Genomic DNA, 20,547 nt, shown 5'->3' with positions numbered 1-20,547 from the left:
GCAGATTCTATGAATTATTCGTATGTGCTTTGAAAACTGGTGATAATGTGTGACGTCATCTGATCAGTGTCCAATCAACGAACACTGTCTTATGTTAAGATTATTGAAATGTGAATATTTATTAAGGATAATTAGATAAAATCGATATTAGACTAATAATTTATACATATAAAATTAATGTTAATTATAATTGATTATAATAAGCATAAAATTCATAAATATTTAAGAAGATAGAAAAATTGGATGGTCTGGAGTTTTGATTTGAGGTTATGTTAATGACATACACAGCTCATGTCAGTGGATTTAATAAGATTATTTATGCATAATTGTAAATTCATAATTGTGAGAGTAAATCATGTCTGATGATAAACCAAGTTTACCGGTAGCCCCCAAGGATTTATGTTTTTTGGAGCATGAATTTATTCAGGTTTAGTATGATTTTATAATCTATTTGAAATATCAAAATAATTAAACAGAAATTTAATTAAATTCAAATTGTGAATACAAATATTGTAATAAATATATAATGTATCGCGCACTGTGTTTTTGTAAAAAGTTGTTTTTTATTATTAATATCAAGTATTATTTATTATAGGATAATTTCAATGTGGATACTTTCCTTCAAGACCATAGAAAAGTTGTGAAACTTGAAACTATGAGAGATGATTTAGGAATGTATTTGAAATTATTAAGATCTGCAATGATTGATTTAATTAACAGAGATTACACGGATTTTGTTAATCTTTCAAGTAATCTCATAGGTCTTGACAAAGCAATTAATGGCTTGGAAATACCACTTAGCCAACTTAGAGAGGAAGTCATGGTAATACATTTTTTATCTCATTGTAATATTTTATCTGTAGATATATTTACACAAAATAGAAAATTAGATTAGAAAGAATACTCTTTTAGACTAACTATGTGTATGTGTTTGTGTGTATACATTATGTTTCTAATTTTTATCATTTCTTATTAGCAAATTCAGCAAACATTAGATGACGAAATAACAATTCTATCCGATAGTCTGACCGATGATTGTCAAATAAAATTACAGAAACAGAGTTTACACAGCTTGCAATGCGTTTACAAATGTTTAAAAAAATTGTCATCGATGTTATCAGTGGATAATTATATGGAAAGTTACGCGAAAATAGATGTTTTAGAACAAGCTACAGCAGAACTGAATCATTTAAAATTTCATATATCCAGATGCAGATCAGATATTTCTGTAGATCAACAGACAGTATGTATCATATTTTTACGAAAATATATTTGAACAATATTTCTTAAATTACATTATTCAGTACCAAATCAAACGAAATAGTAAATCATAAATGAAAGAACATTTAAAAGTATGCTTAAATACATTTTTTTTCTTTTTACAATAGAGTTGTATATAAATTATTCTACTAATATGAAAAATTTTATATAGGAAGGCAAGAAATTAGAAGATCTTCTAATAATGCATCTGAATGAGTTATTTTTAGCTTGTATACATGAGAAAGATAATAATTTATTAATTCGTTGCTTAAGAATCTATATTATGCTTGATAATATTACAACTGCAGAATCAGTGGTAAGAAGAGATGTCATTAGTCCAATTATAAATAATATACTTCAAGATGAAAACTCACAAACTGAATTTAATAATCTTCAAAGTATTTATCATAGATTGTTAAATATTTTAAGCGGAGAACTCAAACAACTTTTAGACATCACGTTATACTCCAATAGGTATCTTATATTTTTTGTATTATATATATAATTGAGTTATATGATTAATGATAAATATTTATTTATATACATAAATATAAATTATTAATTAAATTATATACAATGTAAATATATTGTTTGAATTATATTTTAGGATAAAAGTAAAGGGTTTTAATTTTTTAGTAAATAGTTTTTGGATTGAAATAGAGGAAAAAATAGATCAAGAGTTGAAGTATATTTTTGCACCTGGAAATCCTGAGTTGTTTCATAAAGTAAGTGATACGACAAACTCGAAGATTATATATAAATATAAATTCTTTTAATGACTTTTTTTTTTTGTTATTTTATATTTGCAGAGATATACAGAAACAATGTGTTTTCGTAAAAAGCTTGAAGAATTTTATGACGTGCCTGCACGTGGAAGCATCTTGAAAGATCATTTACAATATAAAAATTTTCTTAAAAAATGGAATTTACCAGTTTATTTTCAAATTCGATTTCAAGAAATAGCCGGTACAGTCGAGACAGCTTTTAAAGAGCCAATTTCATCTGACTTGATTAAAGGATCTGCTAATATTTTAATGTTAGAAGAATTTTCTCTTCATACAACGTTCATAGTTTGGAATAATTTGCATAGGATATGGTCTGAAAATATATATCTTTCTCAACTTTTTCAAGAGTAAATAATATTTTCTATAAGCATGCTATATAATATTAAATTCATATCGGTAGTCCTCTTTTTTTTAAATAATTGTTTACAGATTTTGGAAATTGACTCTGCAAGTATGTTCAAGATATCAAACATGGGCTTGTACAGCAGTTAAACAAGTATATATGATATTTAATTTATTTCTTCATTAATAAATATATGTGAAACAGTAATTAATAAACTTTAATTAATGTTCTATATATAAAGAAATTGCAAGAAAGTAAAAAGTCTGAAGGTATAGCGAATACCAATAATAATTCTAAATTGGATTTTTTAATACATTTATATTGCGACGTAGAAAAATTTGTTAATGGATTACCAAATCTCCTACGGATAGTGCAAGTAAAAAATCCAAACCAAAATTCAACTACATCAAAATTATTAGAAGGTAATTTATTGATTATAATCCAATATGTTCTACTATAAAATTTAAGGATTTAGATATTATTTTAGATATTATTTCAGATTGCTTGACCGAAACATCTAAAGCAATTAAAATGATTTTGCCACTTACAACAGAAGAAATTGTAAACGAACTTATAACACAGTGCGTGATATACTTGAAACAAGTAAGCGACATTCCAAGATTGTATAGACGTACTAATAGAGAAGTACCTACTAAACCTTGTGCATATGTTAAAAATGCATTGAGTTTTCTTGCTAATTTTCGTAATAATTATAATGACTTTATATCAACAAATGTTACCACGTGGCTACAATTGGCGCTGTCTTTGTTAACTGAACGGTATATATATAAGTAAACGAACATAAGGAAATATATTAATTTAAATATATAGTAAATATAACTATTTTGTAATTTATACATATTCGTATTTTAGTTATTTAACATCGGTAACAGATGTATTGACATCTGTTCAAAAAACAGAAGAGAGTTTAAGAAGATTGAAAAGAATACGTGATAAATCGACGGGTGTACTACCGCTAGATTTTCAAGGAATTACTGATGACGAAAAAATCCGTATTCAGTTACAAATTGATGTCAATGCATATAGCGCAACTGTGAGTATTTAATCAATTATTATGATTTATTAATATCTGTGATATAAAAAAATCATATACCATTGATTTGTATAATGTTTCAGATTACTGAACTCGATATACCAGTTTCAAATATATCACATTTACAAGAATTATCACAAGCTGTGGAAGCAGCTTTAAAAAAGTAATATTTTTTAAACTGTTCATTACATTTCGCTCAATTTGTATGACTTAAACGACAGGTGTAAGAAATAAATGAATAAAAGCGTGTTAGAAGAACGCTATATTTTTCTTGATTTATTATTTGGGTGTATATAAATACACTGTGCCTTCATACCATTCAAGTGGGTGAATCGAAGAACTGAATTGATGAACATCAAACAATATAAAATTGTTAATTTTTTTTTCAGAACAGTTCGCATGAAATCAATACGTATTTGGTAAACAATAATAAACATGAAATTTGTAGATTGATTAGTTAGACATGTAAGATGATTACAATATATGTGTATATACATAATATATTCCAGTATTTCTTTTGTAACGAGAAAAAATCTATAAATCGATATTATATCATTAAAAAGTATATTTCTATATAAAAACTATGAAGATACCAATATATAACACTTCTTGACAAATTATTATTTATATTTATTATAAAACAAATTTTATAGAATTCGATAAGACTTGTGAAAAGATCAATTTAATATCTTACCGGCAGATAGCGTTATGTATTCGTTGGCCATTCTTAAAGTTTTTCATTTATACTTGCCCATTCTCGTGAATATAACCTATTTGTGAATATAACCTCTATAAAATATGTGAAGCGGTGAATTTAAATAATTGAATCTTTACATATTATTGTGATAGTTTTAATGTTTGAATTTTATATACTATTCAATTTCATAGTAAATATTTATTTGATAATAACAAATTCTTCTTGTAACGTACATAAACAACATAGGTGCATTTGTTAAATTATTGTTTAGATAGTTTAATACTTTCTTATAAATAATATTTTCATTTTTTAACAAATAACAAAATATATATAAATAAAAGAAATAAAAAATGAGTTGTGCTATATTGAATCGATTAGTATTAATACCGTGTAGGCAGAGTATAAATTGTGGTATTTACCGTAAGGTTGAAAATGTGTTTACGTTCACTCAAAAAAAGATTACTGTACCGCTAAGTTACTCTGTAAATATGAATGTATTTATTTCCTGTAGATCTTTTCATAAGATTCAGTTTCTCCAAAATATTGCAACTAATAAGACAGGAATTCAAGAGAATATATCAACGCTTCAATTAAAAAAGAGATCAACAAGGAAAAATAAACAAGTGGTGGGAGAAGAAGCATCTTTAACTCCTGGAGTAAGTTAAATCTCTCTCTTCTTCTAAATAAAATTAAAAATAAATTTTTAATTGAGAAAATTACGTGATTAAATAAAGTTCATTATTTTAATAGTTTTAATAATTTGATTCTATAACATTAATTCAAAGTATTTTTTTTCCATTAGGTTTGGATCTTAAAAGCATTGGCTACAGCAGAGGAGTATAATTTAGAAAACTTAGAAGCAGGACTCTTAAGTCAGCAGCTGTATATACCTCAGAAGATTTGTATATCTACAAACCGTAAGTAATAAATACAATGTTATGCTATTATAAAATTTAATTTAACATTTAATCTATTAGTTTTACATATAAAAATAAACTTAAACTTTAGATGTCAAGATATAATGATAAACACAAATTTATTTCTTATATTTAAAAAAATATGTTTTTTGAATTTTTTTATTAATGAGTTAAATGCGAATGGTACAAAAATATAGTTATCCGAAAAATTCGTGCCGATTTAGTGAAAAAAATTAATGTATAATAAAAATATTAATCTAATATCTATTAATAGATCGGCATGCAACTTTCGGGCAATCAAATGCATAGATTTAAGATCAGTGATGCAATTTTCTTATTGATTGGACAAGCAGTAAATTCACGTGATTAACCTTATCCAATGAGCGTTTAACTTTATTGATATATGTATATATTAATATTTTTAAAAAGTACTCGAAAAAGATAAGAAATCTAAATAATCATGCGTTATTTATCATACAAATTATCTTAAGTTGTTCATATTTAATTTGCAAGTATATTACAGAAAATACGTATATACATACGTACATACATGCATTTTAAACGTGTCTTTTTTTGATCATTCTTTTTTCCTAAAATTACTAAAAATTAATCAGGAATATAAATATATACATATATATATATGCCATGTGTATTTTCTCATTTTCATAGTTATGTTGTAAATCGATCACATGGTCAGATAGTCGCGTCAGATATAATTTCTTATTCATTTTATTTATCTTATTTTTATGTGATCATTTATTATTGTGTATATATATATATATATGTGGCTTATGAATATAATTTTTAAATGAAATAATTTGTATAAAAAAAAAGATATATTCTAGATTTATTATAATAAACATAAAAAAAGTGTTCTTGCATGTATATATGTGCTTGACACGTGTATGCGTATGTTTGTGTGTTTGTTATTTGAATTATAAGAAAAAAATATAAAGAAAGAAAGAGAAATTAAAATATATTTTTATTAAAAGCCAAAAAAAAGTGTAAAGTAGTGAAAGTGTTTTAACATTACTTCAATAATATCAACAATTACTACAGTTTTTATAAGAATTTGATGAAAAATTATAGCGCTCAATATATTTGAAAAATGAGCAATAATAAGATACCATGCATGGATGTTCCATTTTCATTACCTTCGGTAAAGAAAGAACAACACGAATTGGTAGAGAAAGCAATTGATTGGGCTCTCATGCATGGAATGTGTATGAGATCGAAGATAAATTTTAATAGAAATATGTTACAATTTGCACCATTTATTCTATTACCATCGCCATTTCCTAGAAAAGAATTTGAAAAAGCCTGTCGTATTCAACCAGTATTAAATCTACTTATACACGAAGTAGCACATGATTACAATTTTTTAAAAGAGACTTTAAAAGAAACGATTAAAGTTGATCATTTTACTAGAATGCTTTTCAATATATATGAAACCGTCTACGAGGAAGGAATTACGCAGAAAATTTCTTTGGGTCTACTTCGATCAGATTTAATGTTAGATACTAGTTGTGCAGAAGGAAATGAATGTAGACAATATATACCCTATTGTTGTTGGAAACAAGTAGAGATAAATACAATAGCTTCTGGATTTGGATGGTTGGGACAAGCATCTACTAGGTTACATAGATTTGTATTACAAGAACTTGGATATAATGATCAGTTGAATAATCTTCCTGAAAATAATGTATTGCAAGAGTTATGCGCAGCTATGATCAAAGCGTGGACATTATATGGAGATTCGCAGTGCGTCTATTATCAAATAGAAATATAATATTATACTTTGTTAGATATTATTTTTTCTATAGAATGGATAATATTGTTTTCAGAGCTATTATTTTATTTATTGTTGAAGACATTTCTTATAATATATGCGATCAACGTTTTCATGAATTTGAAATAAGAAAGCAAAACCCTAATATTAAAGTAATTCGACGTACTCTGACTGAAATGATTACTACTGCCAAATTAGGGTCTAATAAGGAATTAATAGTGGATGATTATATTGTAGCAGTAGTTTATTATAGATGTGGTTACGAACCTGGACAATACCATACAAAAAAAGAATGGGATGTTAGATTATTAATAGAAAGATCTTTAGCAATTAAGTGTCCATCTATACAATATCATTTAGCAGGAACCAAAAAAGTTCAACAGGCTCTAGCTAAATCTGGAAATGTTGCGAAATTTTTGAAGGATGAAAATAATGTTACAAATATTAAAGAAATATTCACTGGTTAGTATAATTATACTACTTTCATATGCAGGTATAATGGATACCTGCAATTATTTTTTCTCTCTTTCTCTCTTTTATTTCTTAGGCTTATATGCTCTTGATTTTGATGATCATGGAAATGAAGCTATAGAAATGGGTATTCAAAATCCTGAACAATTCGTATTAAAACCGCAAAGAGAAGGAGGATGTAATAACGTGTATGGAACGGATATAAAAAAGTTCTTGTTAGATATTAAGGATAAACAAGAACGTGCAGCATGGATTCTTATGAATAAAATTATTCCACCGAGTCAATTAAATTATATGGTTAGACCAGAGAGTGATAATTATTTACAGCCAAAAGAATTAGTTTCAGAATTGGGAATTTTTGGTGTTATTATTGCCGATTATCAAAATATATATGTTAATAAACAGGCTGGTCATATGTTAAGAACTAAATTAGCTACTGCCAACGAAGGCGGAGTAGCAGCTGGTTTAGGCGCATGTGACAGTCCTTTGTTAGTAGATTAACGTACTCTTGATGATTATCATTTTCTACTAATAATAGGATATAAGTAATGACTAGCTATTAAGTAATATATGTTTTATACGTTATTATAAGAAATTTATTAAGGATAGTTTTTATTGGCAGCTATTGATAAAATGTGTAAGAATTTTTATAGGATTTTATAATTATCATATGTGTAATATGACAAAATATTAATAACGTATTTATAAAGAGTTTTGTGGTATGTATGTGTGTATGCGTGTGTTTTATATAATAAAAAATATATATGTCATCATTGTATTAAATTCACTTAATAAAAATACATTGCAAATATAAAATTTACACGAAGAAATAGTGTAATAGTATAATAAATATGTTACCAATTATTGTGTTTCAATTTTTTTCGCAGCTTTACCAGATGTTATTCATGCAATAGCAAAATATGAGGTAGGACACGAACCGAGAGAATTATATTTTTTCCGGGAAGGTACAGTCGTTATGTGGAATATTCCTGATCTGGAATGTGGGAACATATTAAAATTTTTAAAACATTTTGAAGAAAATAGTTATACGTCGGAATTAATTCACGCGGAGAGTGAAATAATGACTTATACGTATACAGAAAGCGGGTGAGTAAATCGATTGAATTAAATTCAATCGAATAAAATTAACTATGAAAGAATTAAATGCGAACTAGAAATTACTTTAACGTATAATTTGATTAATTTTTACAGAAAAAAATGTCATATTAAGGATGGAAATATAATACTTACAAAAGACACTACAAATTTAGAAAAATTTACGTTTTCCAATGCAATGGCACAGTCTGTAAAACTTGGAATCTGGGAAGCATCGTTATGCAATTATATAAATACGGTTGAATTTGTGACAGAAGATTTAAGGAGTGGTCAAAAGTTACGAATGTCACAACGTGAGGTTCTTAGGAAACAAGGCGAATTATTTGCATTAAGGCATTTAATTAATTTAAGTTCAGATTTATTGGACACGCCTGATTTTTATTGGGAACGAGACGATTTGGAAAATTTATATCAACAAATATATGCATATTTCAATATAGCAAAACGTACAAGGGTAAGATATAGATGATAAATAGGTACTTCAATATTTTCCTCAAATAAAATTAATTTGTGTATTTCTGCAGGTGATGAACGAAAAATTAAATCATTGCGTGGAGCTCGTCGCAATTCTTTCCAGTCATTTGAGCGATCGACATCACATTCGTTTAGAATGGATGATTATAATTCTTATAATGGTAGAGGTCGCATTTGAAACTTTACATTATATTGATAGATTTCTTGTAAAATAGATATTACATAGGTATTTCCATATACATATATTAAGCGTACATTTTTAATGTGCATAGAGTTGAAAAACATTCATTAAACTATTGTACATATATTTAAAAATGTAAATTTTTAAGAAAAATATATGTACATTAATTTATTCATATTTTTGCTTCAATAATATTTTATTATTATTTTACTAGAAAACTGACTGAACATTGTGATTTATATAGATTTTTAACAAAATATTTACACAAAACGCGCTACATTTTATTTGTAATCAATTTAAAATTTATCGATCGTTAATGCTAAAAGTTATTTAAAAAATAACAATAAAGCAAAAGATTAATGAAATCAACATGATTCGTTAAGTTTTATCCAGCTTATCCGTGTCCATCGCATTTAATTTTCTTTTTACCTAAGCTTGAAATATACTGCAGTCAGTTCTGCTTGGGATTTTGTTAGTATAGTACTTATATATACCTTGACCCGTATACGTATATCACAACGCGACATACTTTTAATAATGTGTTGTATACGCATTCATCCCTGCGTTACTGCATTGCCGAGTATTCTACTGTATTTTATCTCTGATTGTTTCTTATTCCTTTTAATTTATTTTTCAATATCAAATCCAAGCTACTATTTATTCAATCTATTCAATTTATTTAATCAATTACTTAACATTTATTCTAGTAAAAAAATATGTAAATAGCGTATACACGATATAAAATAAAAATAATTTCAATTATTTATATGTTACTTTTGAAAAATAATTGTCAATAAATATAAATAAGTTCATTATGAAATAATGAAGCTTAGAAATAATTTTTACTAAAAGAAAAAAGGAAAAAAGGAAAAAAGTACGTAGAGTTATAATATTGTTAATATGTAACATTTAAGGGAATGTGTTACACATTGATGTATCACAATGCCACCTGCCTTCGTAGGTGTAGAATTAAAACCATAGTGCATATAACGTTCTATACTGAAGCTTGGAAACCCAAAGCAAGAAGGAGATAGTTTGTAGAAAGTAGGAAAACATTTATTTGTGAGGTGAGCAATAATGAGGCCGAGTGATAGATAGTGCGCGAGGGGCCAGGGTCTCTATCTTTCCCTTCCCCATCACATTTTCCCTTCTCTCCTTCCTACATTCTCACCCTCGGAGTGCCCTCATGCCGCAGTGATGCGTGCGATGATGAGCCGTACGGAGGACCGGAGTTGATCCTGCTGACTGTTTTACAAATTAGCTCAAGGTTACGATTTTAAAACTTTCTATATATTTATTTCTTTTACATTGCAGGACTTTTCTTTTTCATTTATTTTATTTTTCATAGTTTCTCGAGAGCTGTGAACACGAAAAAAAGGCTGCTGTCACCTTATCTTCCACGAAAAAGAAAAATAAGAAGAAGCCTGTTTTCCAGAAAACTCGAACAATCAACGCATTAAAAATTCTTGGACATTTGTAAGTTTTTTCTTTGCATGACCTAATTAACGCACATTTTATTTTAGTTCAGTGTCATATGGTAATAAAACGATAAAAAAAGATGTATTATGATAAGAAATGCTTTATCAGAAGGACGGATGTGGAAAGTCCTTTTTCAACATATTATCGTCACATCTGCTTGCTATTTCGATTTTATAATTTCTCATTCAGTTTTAATGATTTATATATAATATATAATATTTTTTCTTTTTTTTTATACACGTATCGATCGATTATGTCTATTTTAATATCGCTTTCGTCAATTATTTGTAAAATAATACACACTTTTATATTTATTTTAGAATTATTTTCATCTCGTTCGGATCATACGTTTAACGATTTTCTTAACATACTTATAAAAATATCTTTATGAATTATTTTTGAAAATCGATTACGCATGACCTATACTATTAGTTAATCTACGAACATATTCTACAGAAAGAAATAATAAATTTATTATTATTATTATTATTATTATTAGTATTATTTAGGAAGAACGTAAAAAAAATGTCTAACGTCGATATTGTTTATAAAAATAAGAAAAAAAGAAGAAGACAATGTTCGAATTTGTTAGGCTGTCATGCTCAGAAAGATAAAATTAACTTCGATTAGTCTAACATTATATCCGTATTATTGTTAATATTTGAAAGACAATACTTTCAGCTTGGTCGAGTTTTTTTTTCTTTCCTTTTTCTTTTAGTTTATAAGTATATATACTTAAAATGACTTAGAACCGCAACACAACTGTTGCACATGCAACATGCTATGACGTGGGCATACGAGCAACTCTTCAAGGAAAAGTCGATACTCGCGTTTTTATCTCTCTTTCTCTCTATCACTCTCGAACTCTTTCTCTTTCTCTCTTTCGTTCAAGTGCAAGCTCTGTAGGATACATAGAATGACGGTCAGCGTCATGAGCTTTCGATTGATCGTCCTTCAACGCGCGTAATACTTTCCTATTCGCTTTTTACAGACTCGTATTTAATGTCACAAAAAGCAGAAATTTCTATCTTAACAAGCTGACCTGATACCAAAATTATACATTTTTCCTCCATTTTCTTTTATTTCTGACGAGTATCAAAATTATTTGCAAATTCTTAAAAAAATTAAAAATGTACTTTCATTAAGAATTCATACGTATAATTTTTCTAACAGCAGTTGTCTCAGCTGTTGTTGTTAATATAGAACTGGAATAAATTCTTTTATTTATTTATAACTTTTTCTTTTACATTTTAATCATTTATAGTAAAATTGTGTTCTTTTCTTCGTTCTCTAATTTTTCTAATAATTTGCAAAGAATTTATATAGATATAAATAATAATTTATATATAATAATATATAATAATAATAATAATAATAAATATATACAGTAATAAGTATATATATAAATATGAAGAAAATACTTCTCTTATAGGAATCATCATATCGATTTTAGTAGACGTAGGCTTTAATAAGAAGTTTCTAACATATACCAATACACATTTCTCTATAATATCACGAGCGATAGAATTACTGAGATGTAAAAAGTTGTTATCTATTTCTATCTAATTTCCCCTGTATTAACAATCTACCCGGTGAAGATATTAACTAATCGAGTTTATTCAAAATTGAGTTCTCCTCTCTTCCTTTCCTTCTTATATTCTTCACCTTTTAATATCATTTGATTTCCCGTAAAGCTTTTTTACACGGTTAAAAAAAGTCTCTCAAATTCGACTATAATTTCCCTGATACAATAAAATTTTAAAATAACAAAATTTCTAATAGATCATATAAAAAGAAAATAATAAAAAAAAGTTTATTATATTAAATTCGAATTTTCGATGATAATCTTTCAAAAATAATTTTAAAGTCAATCAGTTTAATGTAATAGATATAAAGCTAACGTTTATCTGATCAGAGTTATTTACTGGTGTCTCTATTATCTGATGATTTTGATTCTTTTTTAAATTACAATATGGATCGTTATTTACAAGTATCTTGTTTTTAGAGGAAGGATAACATGACGCGTCGGTGCTTTCTATCTCGTACGTCGATCGCTCGATGGAACAAATCTTTCCCATGACGTATGTACGGTGTTTGTGAGCCGGGATATAAAGCGTGTAAAACGTATTAGCGCAATTATGGATATGACCATGGGGGAACCACAGAGTATAGGAACACGTTGGGTTTGTCCAAACGATCGACATTTGGCGTTAAGAGCTAAGTGAGTTATTTTGTAATAATTATTTCCAATAAAACGATCCATTCGATCGATAATATTTTAATTACTTATTTTATTACCAATTAATTTCTTTTTTTTTATCATCCAGATTACGAACAGGTTGGTCAGTAAAGACAGGATACTTGGACTCGGGATGGAACAGTTATTCAAACGTTGGTGGTAACAACCGTGCCAACCAATCTTTCGTATTGACGGAAGAAGAACGACGTACAATTATACAAGTAAGTAATATTAAATTCATTATTAATTAAGAAATATTCATTTAATAAACAATTTTGTATGCATTGAGTTATTTGACAAATTTGTGCCTATTAATATTTTTAACAAAAATCGACACGACCTTTTTGCGAGTCAACCCTTATATTAAATATCAATTTTTATTTCGTATAGTTTTGCTTTTCTTTTCAATCTTCCCTTTTTTAAATATCTTTCGCTGATAAATAATAAAATAAAAAGTGTCTTCGTCATTTTTTTTTTGCTTTTTTCTTTCTTCTCCCCCAGGTGATTAAAAGAGCGGAGGCGTTGGATTTATCGGAGCAGAAACGCATCGGCAGGCTGGTTGAGAGATTGGAGGACATGAAGCGCAACGTTCGCATAATCACTTCCAGCCGATCGGACGAACGAAGAAATTGTGGTAACCGATGTTCCGGTGGTTCGCGTTGTGTCTGCTCTTGTGCCCTATGCGGCGAAAAATTCGGTGCAGTTTTAGGGGCCACCCCAACGTTCTGCAAAGATTGTAGAAAATACGTTTGCCAAAAATGTGGTAAAGAGGCAAATACGCCTAATGTATTAGCCCTCACCACCAATACCGAAGTTATATCTGCAACTACATGTAACACTTTAGCGAATGAAACTCTACCAAAAAGGACTGCAATACAACGAATCGTACAAAGGACGTCGAATAATCCACAAAAGATATTTCTTTGTCGTATTTGTATTGAGAGCAGGGAGATTTGGAAAAAGAGTGGAGCTTGGTTCTTTAAAGGGATGCCGAAGCATGACCTTCCGAAGAAAAAAGTACGTTTCGGTCACTCACATCAGATTCGTTAAATTGTTATTTATAATCGAATGTGCGCACGAGATAGAAAGAGATAGAAAGAGAGAGAGATGAAACGTGAAAAAAGTTCACCGTTTAATTACCAATTGTTTGTATGCGTAGGAACGTGATTGGTCCCGGGCGGGTCAAAGGACACAGAATTCGTCTTGTAAAATCATCAGTGCTTGCAAATCTTTGGAATCTAACGAAGTTCAGGATTCCTCGTCGGAAGAGGAGGCTGCTCGACGTTTAATCGGCCCAAATAACTGTTGTTCCTCTTCTTCTCCGAGTTTGCAAGGTATCCAAGATATCAATGATTTGTCCAAACAGCAACAACAACAGATCACACCTTACAATACTCAGACGGCAAGTGGCTCTTTCAAAATGAAATCTCGATCGAATAATCGATCGTCACCTACAGGCCACCGAGATGAGAGTCCTTCGACAACAACAATGGATAGGTTGGACAAATCTTCGACATTTTCGATCTATTCGCAGTGCAGTCGTTTATCGCCATCCACATCAGCAGCAACTCTACGTAACGCGTCTCGTACGAATGAAAAAAGTACGTGCGATTTAAGAGCCGATCAACGTGCTGGAGACAATTCCATCGATGACAATGCGTCAATCGAGGAAATTAAATTAGAAAATGAGGGTGACGAACAGGCTAATTACCTCGAAGATTCTCGCGGTTCTGTCGATAGGTGTAAGGATTCTCAGGTACAATCAGTCAGGTACGTAGTAACGATGCTCGGCAGACTAGAGGTTTGACTCGGGCGTCTTGGACGCATTCTTGTAGACGGAATTCGCCGTCGACCATAACGCCGAGCACTCTGATGGAACGAATTCTGGAAGAGGCTTGGATGCACGAAAGAAATGCCGAATGCGAGGCGAATGCCTCCTCGAATCGGACGAACGATCAACAAACTATCAGCACATGGTACGTGCATCACTCGGACTCACCAAGGAAGCAAACATCGAATTACATCGAAAGTCGGTATCTCGAATTTATTGTTTTCAATTATTACTACTCTGATGACTCTTGATAACTCTTACATCTTAATAAAGATTATTATAAAAACTTGTATCTACGTGATATGTTAAGAATATGTATATTTGTCCGGATCACTCAGTGAGGAGGTCAGAAACGGAGGAAAACTTTGGGACTCTGGAAATCTCCTTGCTATACGACCCAGTGGCTCAGTGCCTCCAGTGCAAAGTGGAACGAGCATTGGGATTAAAGCCTATGGACATCCACGACCTCGCCGATCCATTTTGCAAAATCACCATACTGCCGATGGGAATGGGCACAAATATCAAGCCAATAAGAACGAAAACTGTTCACAAGACACGAGATCCAGTGTTCAACGAGACGGTGAACTTCTACGTTTCGAGAGATGCCGATGTACGAGTAACGATAATTACAGTGATCATTAAAGTTTTCTTATTTTAATGACCTTTCGCCAAAATGAGAATACGATTGAATGATCGCGACAGATGAAGAGTGGCAGAGCCTTACATGTCATGATACTTCAAGACGACCCCTGGGGAGAAGACTTTCTAGGGGAGGCGAGGTTTCCCCTGTACGAACTAGAACCGTTCCAGATGAAGCACTACAAAATCAACCTCCAAAACCATTATCCGGTCTGCTTGTATATTCGTTAGAAACATAGATAAATAAATAGTATTTATTTAGAAAATGCTAGTTAGTCAATGTATAACTTCATCATATTCCAACATTGTTCTAGGTGAGTCACGAAGAAGAGGCTTGGGATCTTCATCGAGGCAACCGAGGTCAAATACAACTAACTCTGAGCTACTGTACCCGTCGACGTGCCCTACTGGTTATTATTCATCAAGCTATGAATCTTTTGCCCATGGACAACAACGGGTTTTCTGACCCATTTGTGAAGCTATGCCTTGTAGAGAATGTGATCGAGAATCGACAGCAACGAGGTCACGATCCTCCCGGACGTACCAGCACGAAGAAATATCTCAGCAAGAAACTGGCCGTAGGTCGCAGCTCGTACAGCACGAGCGTCAAATGGAAAACTCTCAGCCCAGAGTGGAACGAAGAGTTCGTTTTTGGGATTCGATTAACAGACCTCATGAAAGTCACGTTATGCCTCTCTATGTGGGACAAGGATTTCGGCAAGAGTAATGATTATCTTGGTAATAATGTTCATTTAGTAATGACACGACCGCCATACGAATTCTTCGTATTATCGATATATGATTTTGGTTTATGGCATTTTGTTTAGGAGGACTTGCATTAGGATGCAATAGCAAAGGAGCACGATTGCGACATTGGATAGATGTCATCAAATTTCCTGATTATCGTCATCCCGCTTGGCACAATTTAACAGAAGTTCTTATGCCAATAGAGTAATATTTTTCAGTGGCACAATTCGTATGGAACTCTGTAGAAAAGTTGAAAATACCGATCTCAACGTTGACGCGTTAAAGAGGCAATAAAAGGTTTGAGTCACATTAACAGGTATTGCCTAAGGAACCAACGTCTATATTGCATATTAAAAAGTATTTTGAAAATAAGTATAATAAAGATAATTATAGAGTTAGTTTACCGAATTTATTCCTTCTCTTCTTCTTTTTTTTTTCCTTCATTCTTTCTTTTTATACTTTCAAGTAGAATATTAAAATCATTATATTATGTAAATATAAATTATGATGCATTTATTATACGAATGTATATACATTTTGTTTGTAATTCAACTTATCGTATTACAAAATATGTGAAATAATAATGGAAGTTATTTTTTTCTTTGTATAATTATGTGTTTAATCGGTTTTAGAAGAAGAAGAATCTTCCGATTCTTGTAACCAATTGATAAAAGATTGTACTGCGTTTTTGACTTTTTTGATTTGAACATCATTTTCATCATCGGATTCATGCCATTCTAAAATTTTATCTTCAGACAATACATCAAGAATATAAAACAAATGCAATACATTTTTTACATACGGTAACAATTCTTGGGTCATGCTAGCAACTTCTTCTATAGCATGTAAACAATCTTCTTGTGCTAGTTCAGTTTTAACGTAATTCAAAATAATAGGTTTAAAATAATTTATCATAACTTTTAAATTGTTATAATAATTCTGATTATTAATCGGAACTTTAGTCTCAGCCAAATAGTGTGATGGCAAAATCAATATTGCTTTTATGACATTATATGTAACTTCTCGCATGTTAACATTGTATGCGTATCTAGATGAATTTATTTCTAATATTAAATTATCACAATTCAACTTATCTTGGAAACCTCTTAACAAACTATCAATAACTTCTGATAGGAATAAACTCGTGTCATCGAGAACCGGAGAACATTGTCGCGAGCTTTCGTTCGTACTTGATTCATCCGTTGAATCGCTATCATATTCTATAGCTTCATTATCTTTAAAAAACAACAATCTTTCGTCGACATCTTGATCCGACATTTTTGTATTTATTAAATTACCATTTTTCATTTCTAGAATGGAATCAATATATTGTTTTTCCGGATTAACGGTCGTTTCCGAATTTAATATACATCCGTCTAATTTAGCATTTTGCTTAATGTCGCAGTTAGAAAAAATTATACTATCAGTAATTTCACAACCGCTTCCTATTTTGACATTGGAAAAAATAAAAGAATTTTTTATAATCGCCACTCGATCTATCGAACAATTATCACCTATTACAGATTTAGTAATAAAGCTCTTTTGTCCGAGTGTACTGTTTTCTCCGATTAAACAATCTTTTTCTAACGTGCAACCTTTAGCCAGAGTAACACTTTTGTGCTTATAACTGCTTCGAGATATAGAAACAAAGTTTTTTAATGGACCAAACATTCCTGGTGCATGCGGGTAGCCACGTCTGTGCAAAATATCACGACTTAGAGTATAGTATGCTTTCCATGATGTAATTGGTAAACTGTAATTGTCTGAACTCAATTGTTGATAATGAATTCGTTCGCCTAGTATTTCTTCGTTCATTAAAACACCTTTAATAAAATCTTCCATTGTCTGTATGATATAAAAAAAAAGAAAGAGAGAAGGGATAAAATATAATAATTAAATATTTCCATATGTACATATATATGTATAAATATTGAACACTGTTCACTTACTTGAAAGTCAAAATTATCAGCAAATAAGACAAGTACGGCGGGTGAACATAAATATACATGTGTGTCTATGAAACAGGTGCTAATATCAATTTCGCTATTATCCAAGAACCAATTCAATTCTAATTTAATCTTCTTCTCGTCGTTCTTCAGTTTCTTATAAAAAAATATCTTATTATTGGCTTTGTTGGACACTACCAGAGCAGTTTCTTCTCTTAAGAATGAGTCGTTGGTACTACCAACATTTCTAAGTAGCATCGTCATTGCTGCACCCTTATCCATGTTTTCTTTTTTGCAATGGACATTTAAGTAATTTCGTAAATCATAGTTTATAAATGCATTTCCTCTAATCAATATAAAATGACCGCGTATCAAGCATTTGGTGTCAATGTCTCTGAGAGCATCACCTAAAGATCTACATCCATCAGAAATAATTAAATTAATGATAAGATCTTCGTACTCTTTTTCTTTAACATATTTCTTTACCAAGTCAATATGACTGCTACAATACAAAAATAATTCTTCTACTCTGGATATTTTTAAAGTTTCTATAAGATAGTCCAACAAAGGTACATTTAAGACTGGTAATAACATGCTTGGAAATACATCCTGCACTGGAGTCAATGCTGTTGTAAAGTCGTCAGTTAACACAACAGCTTGTAAAGCATCCTTATTCCTTAAATTTCTAGCCATGTTTTCCTTCACAATTTTGTATCTCTTATAAATCAGATAGAAATATTTTCTAAATCAAATTCATATGCCAATAGTATATTTGTACTGAAAAAAGACAAACACATGTAGCTAACTTAACTTAACCTAACCTAACCTAATCTAAGTAAATTTAATTTAATCTAACCTAACCACACAGGACATTATTTGCTCAAATTCAACCCGCAATTATTATTTTCAATGAATTTATTTAAAATTCGAGGTAAACATTAAATCCGATTGGTCCATTTTTTATTGCAATACATTTAAAACATACGAAAATAATGTTATTGTTGTCAAAATTTTCTTTTTCCGTCTTCTTCAAAGTTTTATCAAAATTAAAAGATTAAAGAGAAATATCTAGAAATAAATAATAAAACTGTCAATGATACCTTAAATCTTCAAGCGAATCAGTAGTATTGTCTTCTATTTTTATCAATGCCGAACAACTGCTGTCCATAAAAAGTACGCAGATTACCCTTTAGTTTCCCCCTACCTATATGTATTACAAGCGCACTTTGAAAAAAATAAAAGTAAAGTTGGTATACCTGCAGAGGATATATTTAAAGTTGATTTCCAAAGTAACAACCATGGAGACTATACAAGGAACACGAACTCTATGTATACAAATGGGATATAAAAATAAGAAGGTGTCCGTGTTCTATTTTGTTTTTTAAAATAAAATATATTACTTATATATATATATATAGTAATAATACGAATTTTATAACATTTAATTTTCAACATCACTGTTTATGGTTTTGAATTTCACTAGACGAGTTAACATGGAAGTAATGTATGGAACTTCTTTTGTTTGAATATTTTTAATATTATCACTAGCATTTTCATATTTTTCGTGAACACAACGACAGACCGAAGTAAGTAGAGTTAACAAATCATATTGCGTTCCAAATTGGTTTAATATGTTGCACAATGCTTCTATAAACCATGATCCACTTTCCGAGTTTGACCACGAATAATGACCTATTTAGAAATTATTTTAAATAAATAAATAAATAAATAAAAATATAATAAAATAAAGGAAAGAAGCATTGTAAATTTTGGGAATATTTAAAACATATGATTAAAATTATAGCTTACCTGACATTGTTGAATAAGCGATCAAAAAGTCAGCATGATTTGGTAAACGGAATTCTTTAGATGACTTACTAGTTCCATCATCGGGTACTGTGAGCATTTGAATCCTTTGCAGGTGTTGTGTAGTTGACTTGGATATCTTCCTTTCTTGACAGGCTTGTATAAAAAATAATTTTGGCTTACCGGTAAGAGTAAGGGTTTTTTCTTTATCACTACCATTTTTGCCTGGTGTAAAATATGACCAAATGGAATTGGCTTTGTAACATTTGTCATGAGCATAAAGCATTCCTAAATTTCCATAGCTCAATATGCAAACTATTAAGCAACTGTGATCAGTGTGATCTTGCTTAGCAACTATAATAAAAATATATACATTTTTATCGATTAAGAATTATTACGTGTTTTTATATTATGTTAAATTTCATCTTTGTTTTAATTTTCTCTTAATACCTGTTTTCATAGTTAATTCTATTTGGTTGAGGGTAAAATCTTGATGTTCTTGAACTATGAATCCCAATGATTGTAATGTATTCTTTATATTTGTACTGTCTCTATCAGTTCCGGTTCGTGGTTGAAGATCTCCGAAGCAGAAATTTTTATGATTAAATATAATTGCTAAGCCACGTTTTTTCATATTGTAATGCACAGCAAATATTTTTGTGGGTGATTCTGCCGAAGATGAAGTAGTAGATTCAATTTCGTCGGCTTGAGTTGAGCTGCAAAGACAATATATAATATTCTCTTACATTTTAAATAAATTCATTTCATTTTAA

At 29.8% G+C, this 20,547-nt stretch overlaps 5 protein-coding genes and 1 long non-coding RNA gene across 11 annotated transcripts; 5 read left to right on the top strand and 1 right to left on the bottom strand.

Annotated features, from left to right (window-relative positions):
- Positions 1-155: 155 nt before the first annotated feature.
- Positions 156-3,943, top strand: LOC122521192 (conserved oligomeric Golgi complex subunit 2). The gene is made up of 11 exons (XM_043641710.1): positions 156-427; positions 596-823; positions 977-1,243; positions 1,433-1,734; positions 1,868-1,985; positions 2,070-2,392; positions 2,475-2,541; positions 2,630-2,810; positions 2,888-3,167; positions 3,262-3,442; positions 3,526-3,943. Exons 1-11 carry the CDS (start codon positions 356-358, stop codon positions 3,607-3,609), a joined length of 2,103 nt encoding a protein of 700 aa, XP_043497645.1. The 5' UTR covers positions 156-355; the 3' UTR covers positions 3,610-3,943.
- A 398-nt stretch (positions 3,944-4,341) lies between these two features.
- Positions 4,342-9,554, top strand: LOC122521195 (required for meiotic nuclear division protein 1 homolog). The gene is made up of 5 exons (XM_043641713.1): positions 4,342-4,795; positions 4,942-5,056; positions 8,204-8,423; positions 8,529-8,886; positions 8,957-9,554. The coding sequence occupies exons 1-5, from the start codon at positions 4,490-4,492 to the stop codon at positions 9,119-9,121; spliced, it is 1,164 nt and encodes a 387-aa protein (XP_043497648.1). The 5' UTR covers positions 4,342-4,489; the 3' UTR covers positions 9,122-9,554.
- Positions 6,000-8,086, top strand: LOC122521194 (glutathione synthetase-like). Its single transcript, XM_043641712.1, has 3 exons — positions 6,000-6,817; positions 6,901-7,307; positions 7,393-8,086. Exons 1-3 carry the CDS (start codon positions 6,165-6,167, stop codon positions 7,815-7,817), a joined length of 1,485 nt encoding a protein of 494 aa, XP_043497647.1. The 5' UTR covers positions 6,000-6,164; the 3' UTR covers positions 7,818-8,086.
- Positions 9,555-10,064: 510 nt separating the features above from the next.
- On the top strand, positions 10,065-16,420 carry LOC122521189 (rabphilin-3A-like). Of its 5 annotated transcripts, XM_043641703.1 has the most exons (12): positions 10,069-10,354; positions 10,436-10,563; positions 12,572-12,787; positions 12,894-13,026; positions 13,307-13,822; positions 13,965-14,139; positions 14,263-14,575; positions 14,641-14,834; positions 14,975-15,246; positions 15,339-15,485; positions 15,590-16,013; positions 16,103-16,420. In XM_043641703.1, the coding sequence occupies exons 3-12, from the start codon at positions 12,705-12,707 to the stop codon at positions 16,228-16,230; spliced, it is 2,385 nt and encodes a 794-aa protein (XP_043497638.1). In that variant the 5' UTR covers positions 10,069-10,354; positions 10,436-10,563; positions 12,572-12,704; the 3' UTR covers positions 16,231-16,420. The 5 variants fall into 5 exon arrangements, with proteins under 5 accessions (XP_043497640.1, XP_043497641.1, XP_043497639.1 ...); XM_043641702.1 differs by having other exon boundaries at positions 13,965-14,575; XM_043641705.1 differs by lacking the exon at positions 16,103-16,420 and having other exon boundaries at positions 10,065-10,354; positions 13,965-14,575; positions 14,641-14,838; positions 15,590-15,918.
- Positions 16,421-16,619: 199 nt separating this feature from the next.
- On the bottom strand, positions 16,620-19,385 carry LOC122521190 (translation initiation factor eIF-2B subunit epsilon). Of its 2 annotated transcripts, none has more exons than XM_043641707.1 (3): positions 19,069-19,385; positions 17,972-18,745; positions 16,620-17,867 (listed from the first exon to the last, which is right to left on the bottom strand). In XM_043641707.1, the coding sequence occupies exons 2-3, from the start codon at positions 18,659-18,661 to the stop codon at positions 16,641-16,643; spliced, it is 1,917 nt and encodes a 638-aa protein (XP_043497642.1). In that variant the 5' UTR covers positions 18,662-18,745; positions 19,069-19,385; the 3' UTR covers positions 16,620-16,640. The 2 variants fall into 2 exon arrangements, with proteins under 2 accessions (XP_043497642.1, XP_043497644.1); XM_043641709.1 differs by lacking the exon at positions 19,069-19,385 and adding an exon at positions 18,825-18,992.
- An 18-nt stretch (positions 19,386-19,403) lies between these two features.
- Positions 19,404-20,547, top strand: LOC122521191. The gene is made up of 2 exons (XR_006304680.1): positions 19,404-19,554; positions 19,773-20,547. It is a non-coding gene; the product is annotated as an uncharacterized LOC122521191 (long non-coding RNA).

The sequence above is a fragment of the Polistes fuscatus genome, unplaced genomic scaffold, assembly GCF_010416935.1.
Source record: "Polistes fuscatus isolate 324 unplaced genomic scaffold, CU_Pfus_HIC Scaffold4, whole genome shotgun sequence".
NCBI lineage: Eukaryota > Metazoa > Arthropoda > Insecta > Hymenoptera > Vespidae > Polistes > Polistes fuscatus.
This window is presented reverse-complemented; position numbering and strand designations above follow the sequence as displayed.

Bases quoted from the DNA above. Each gene is read 5' to 3' on its own strand.
- LOC122521189 (XM_043641702.1), top strand. From the start codon at position 12,705: ATGGATATGACCATGGGGGAACCACAGAGTATAGGAACACGTTGGGTT. The intron at 15,486-15,589 runs GTCTGCTTGTAT...ACATTGTTCTAG, and splicing joins ACCTCCAAAACCATTATCCG to GTGAGTCACGAAGAAGAGGC. The intron at 16,014-16,102 runs GTAATAATGTTC...CATTTTGTTTAG, and splicing joins CAAGAGTAATGATTATCTTG to GAGGACTTGCATTAGGATGC.
- LOC122521195 (XM_043641713.1), top strand. From the start codon at position 4,490: ATGAGTTGTGCTATATTGAATCGATTAGTATTAATACCGTGTAGGCAG. The intron at 4,796-4,941 runs GTAAGTTAAATC...TTTTTCCATTAG, and splicing joins AAGCATCTTTAACTCCTGGA to GTTTGGATCTTAAAAGCATT. The intron at 8,424-8,528 runs GTGAGTAAATCG...TAATTTTTACAG, and splicing joins TATACGTATACAGAAAGCGG to AAAAAAATGTCATATTAAGG.
- LOC122521192 (XM_043641710.1), top strand. From the start codon at position 356: ATGTCTGATGATAAACCAAGTTTACCGGTAGCCCCCAAGGATTTATGT. The intron at 1,244-1,432 runs GTATGTATCATA...AATTTTATATAG, and splicing joins TTTCTGTAGATCAACAGACA to GAAGGCAAGAAATTAGAAGA. The intron at 2,393-2,474 runs GTAAATAATATT...AATTGTTTACAG, and splicing joins CTTTCTCAACTTTTTCAAGA to ATTTTGGAAATTGACTCTGC.
- LOC122521194 (XM_043641712.1), top strand. From the start codon at position 6,165: ATGAGCAATAATAAGATACCATGCATGGATGTTCCATTTTCATTACCT. The intron at 6,818-6,900 runs GTGCGTCTATTA...TATTGTTTTCAG, and splicing joins ACATTATATGGAGATTCGCA to AGCTATTATTTTATTTATTG. The intron at 7,308-7,392 runs GTTAGTATAATT...TTTATTTCTTAG, and splicing joins TATTAAAGAAATATTCACTG to GCTTATATGCTCTTGATTTT.
- LOC122521190 (XM_043641707.1), bottom strand. From the start codon at position 18,661: ATGGCTAGAAATTTAAGGAATAAGGATGCTTTACAAGCTGTTGTGTTA. The intron at 17,868-17,971 runs GTAAGTGAACAG...TATATCATACAG, and splicing joins CTGATAATTTTGACTTTCAA to ACAATGGAAGATTTTATTAA.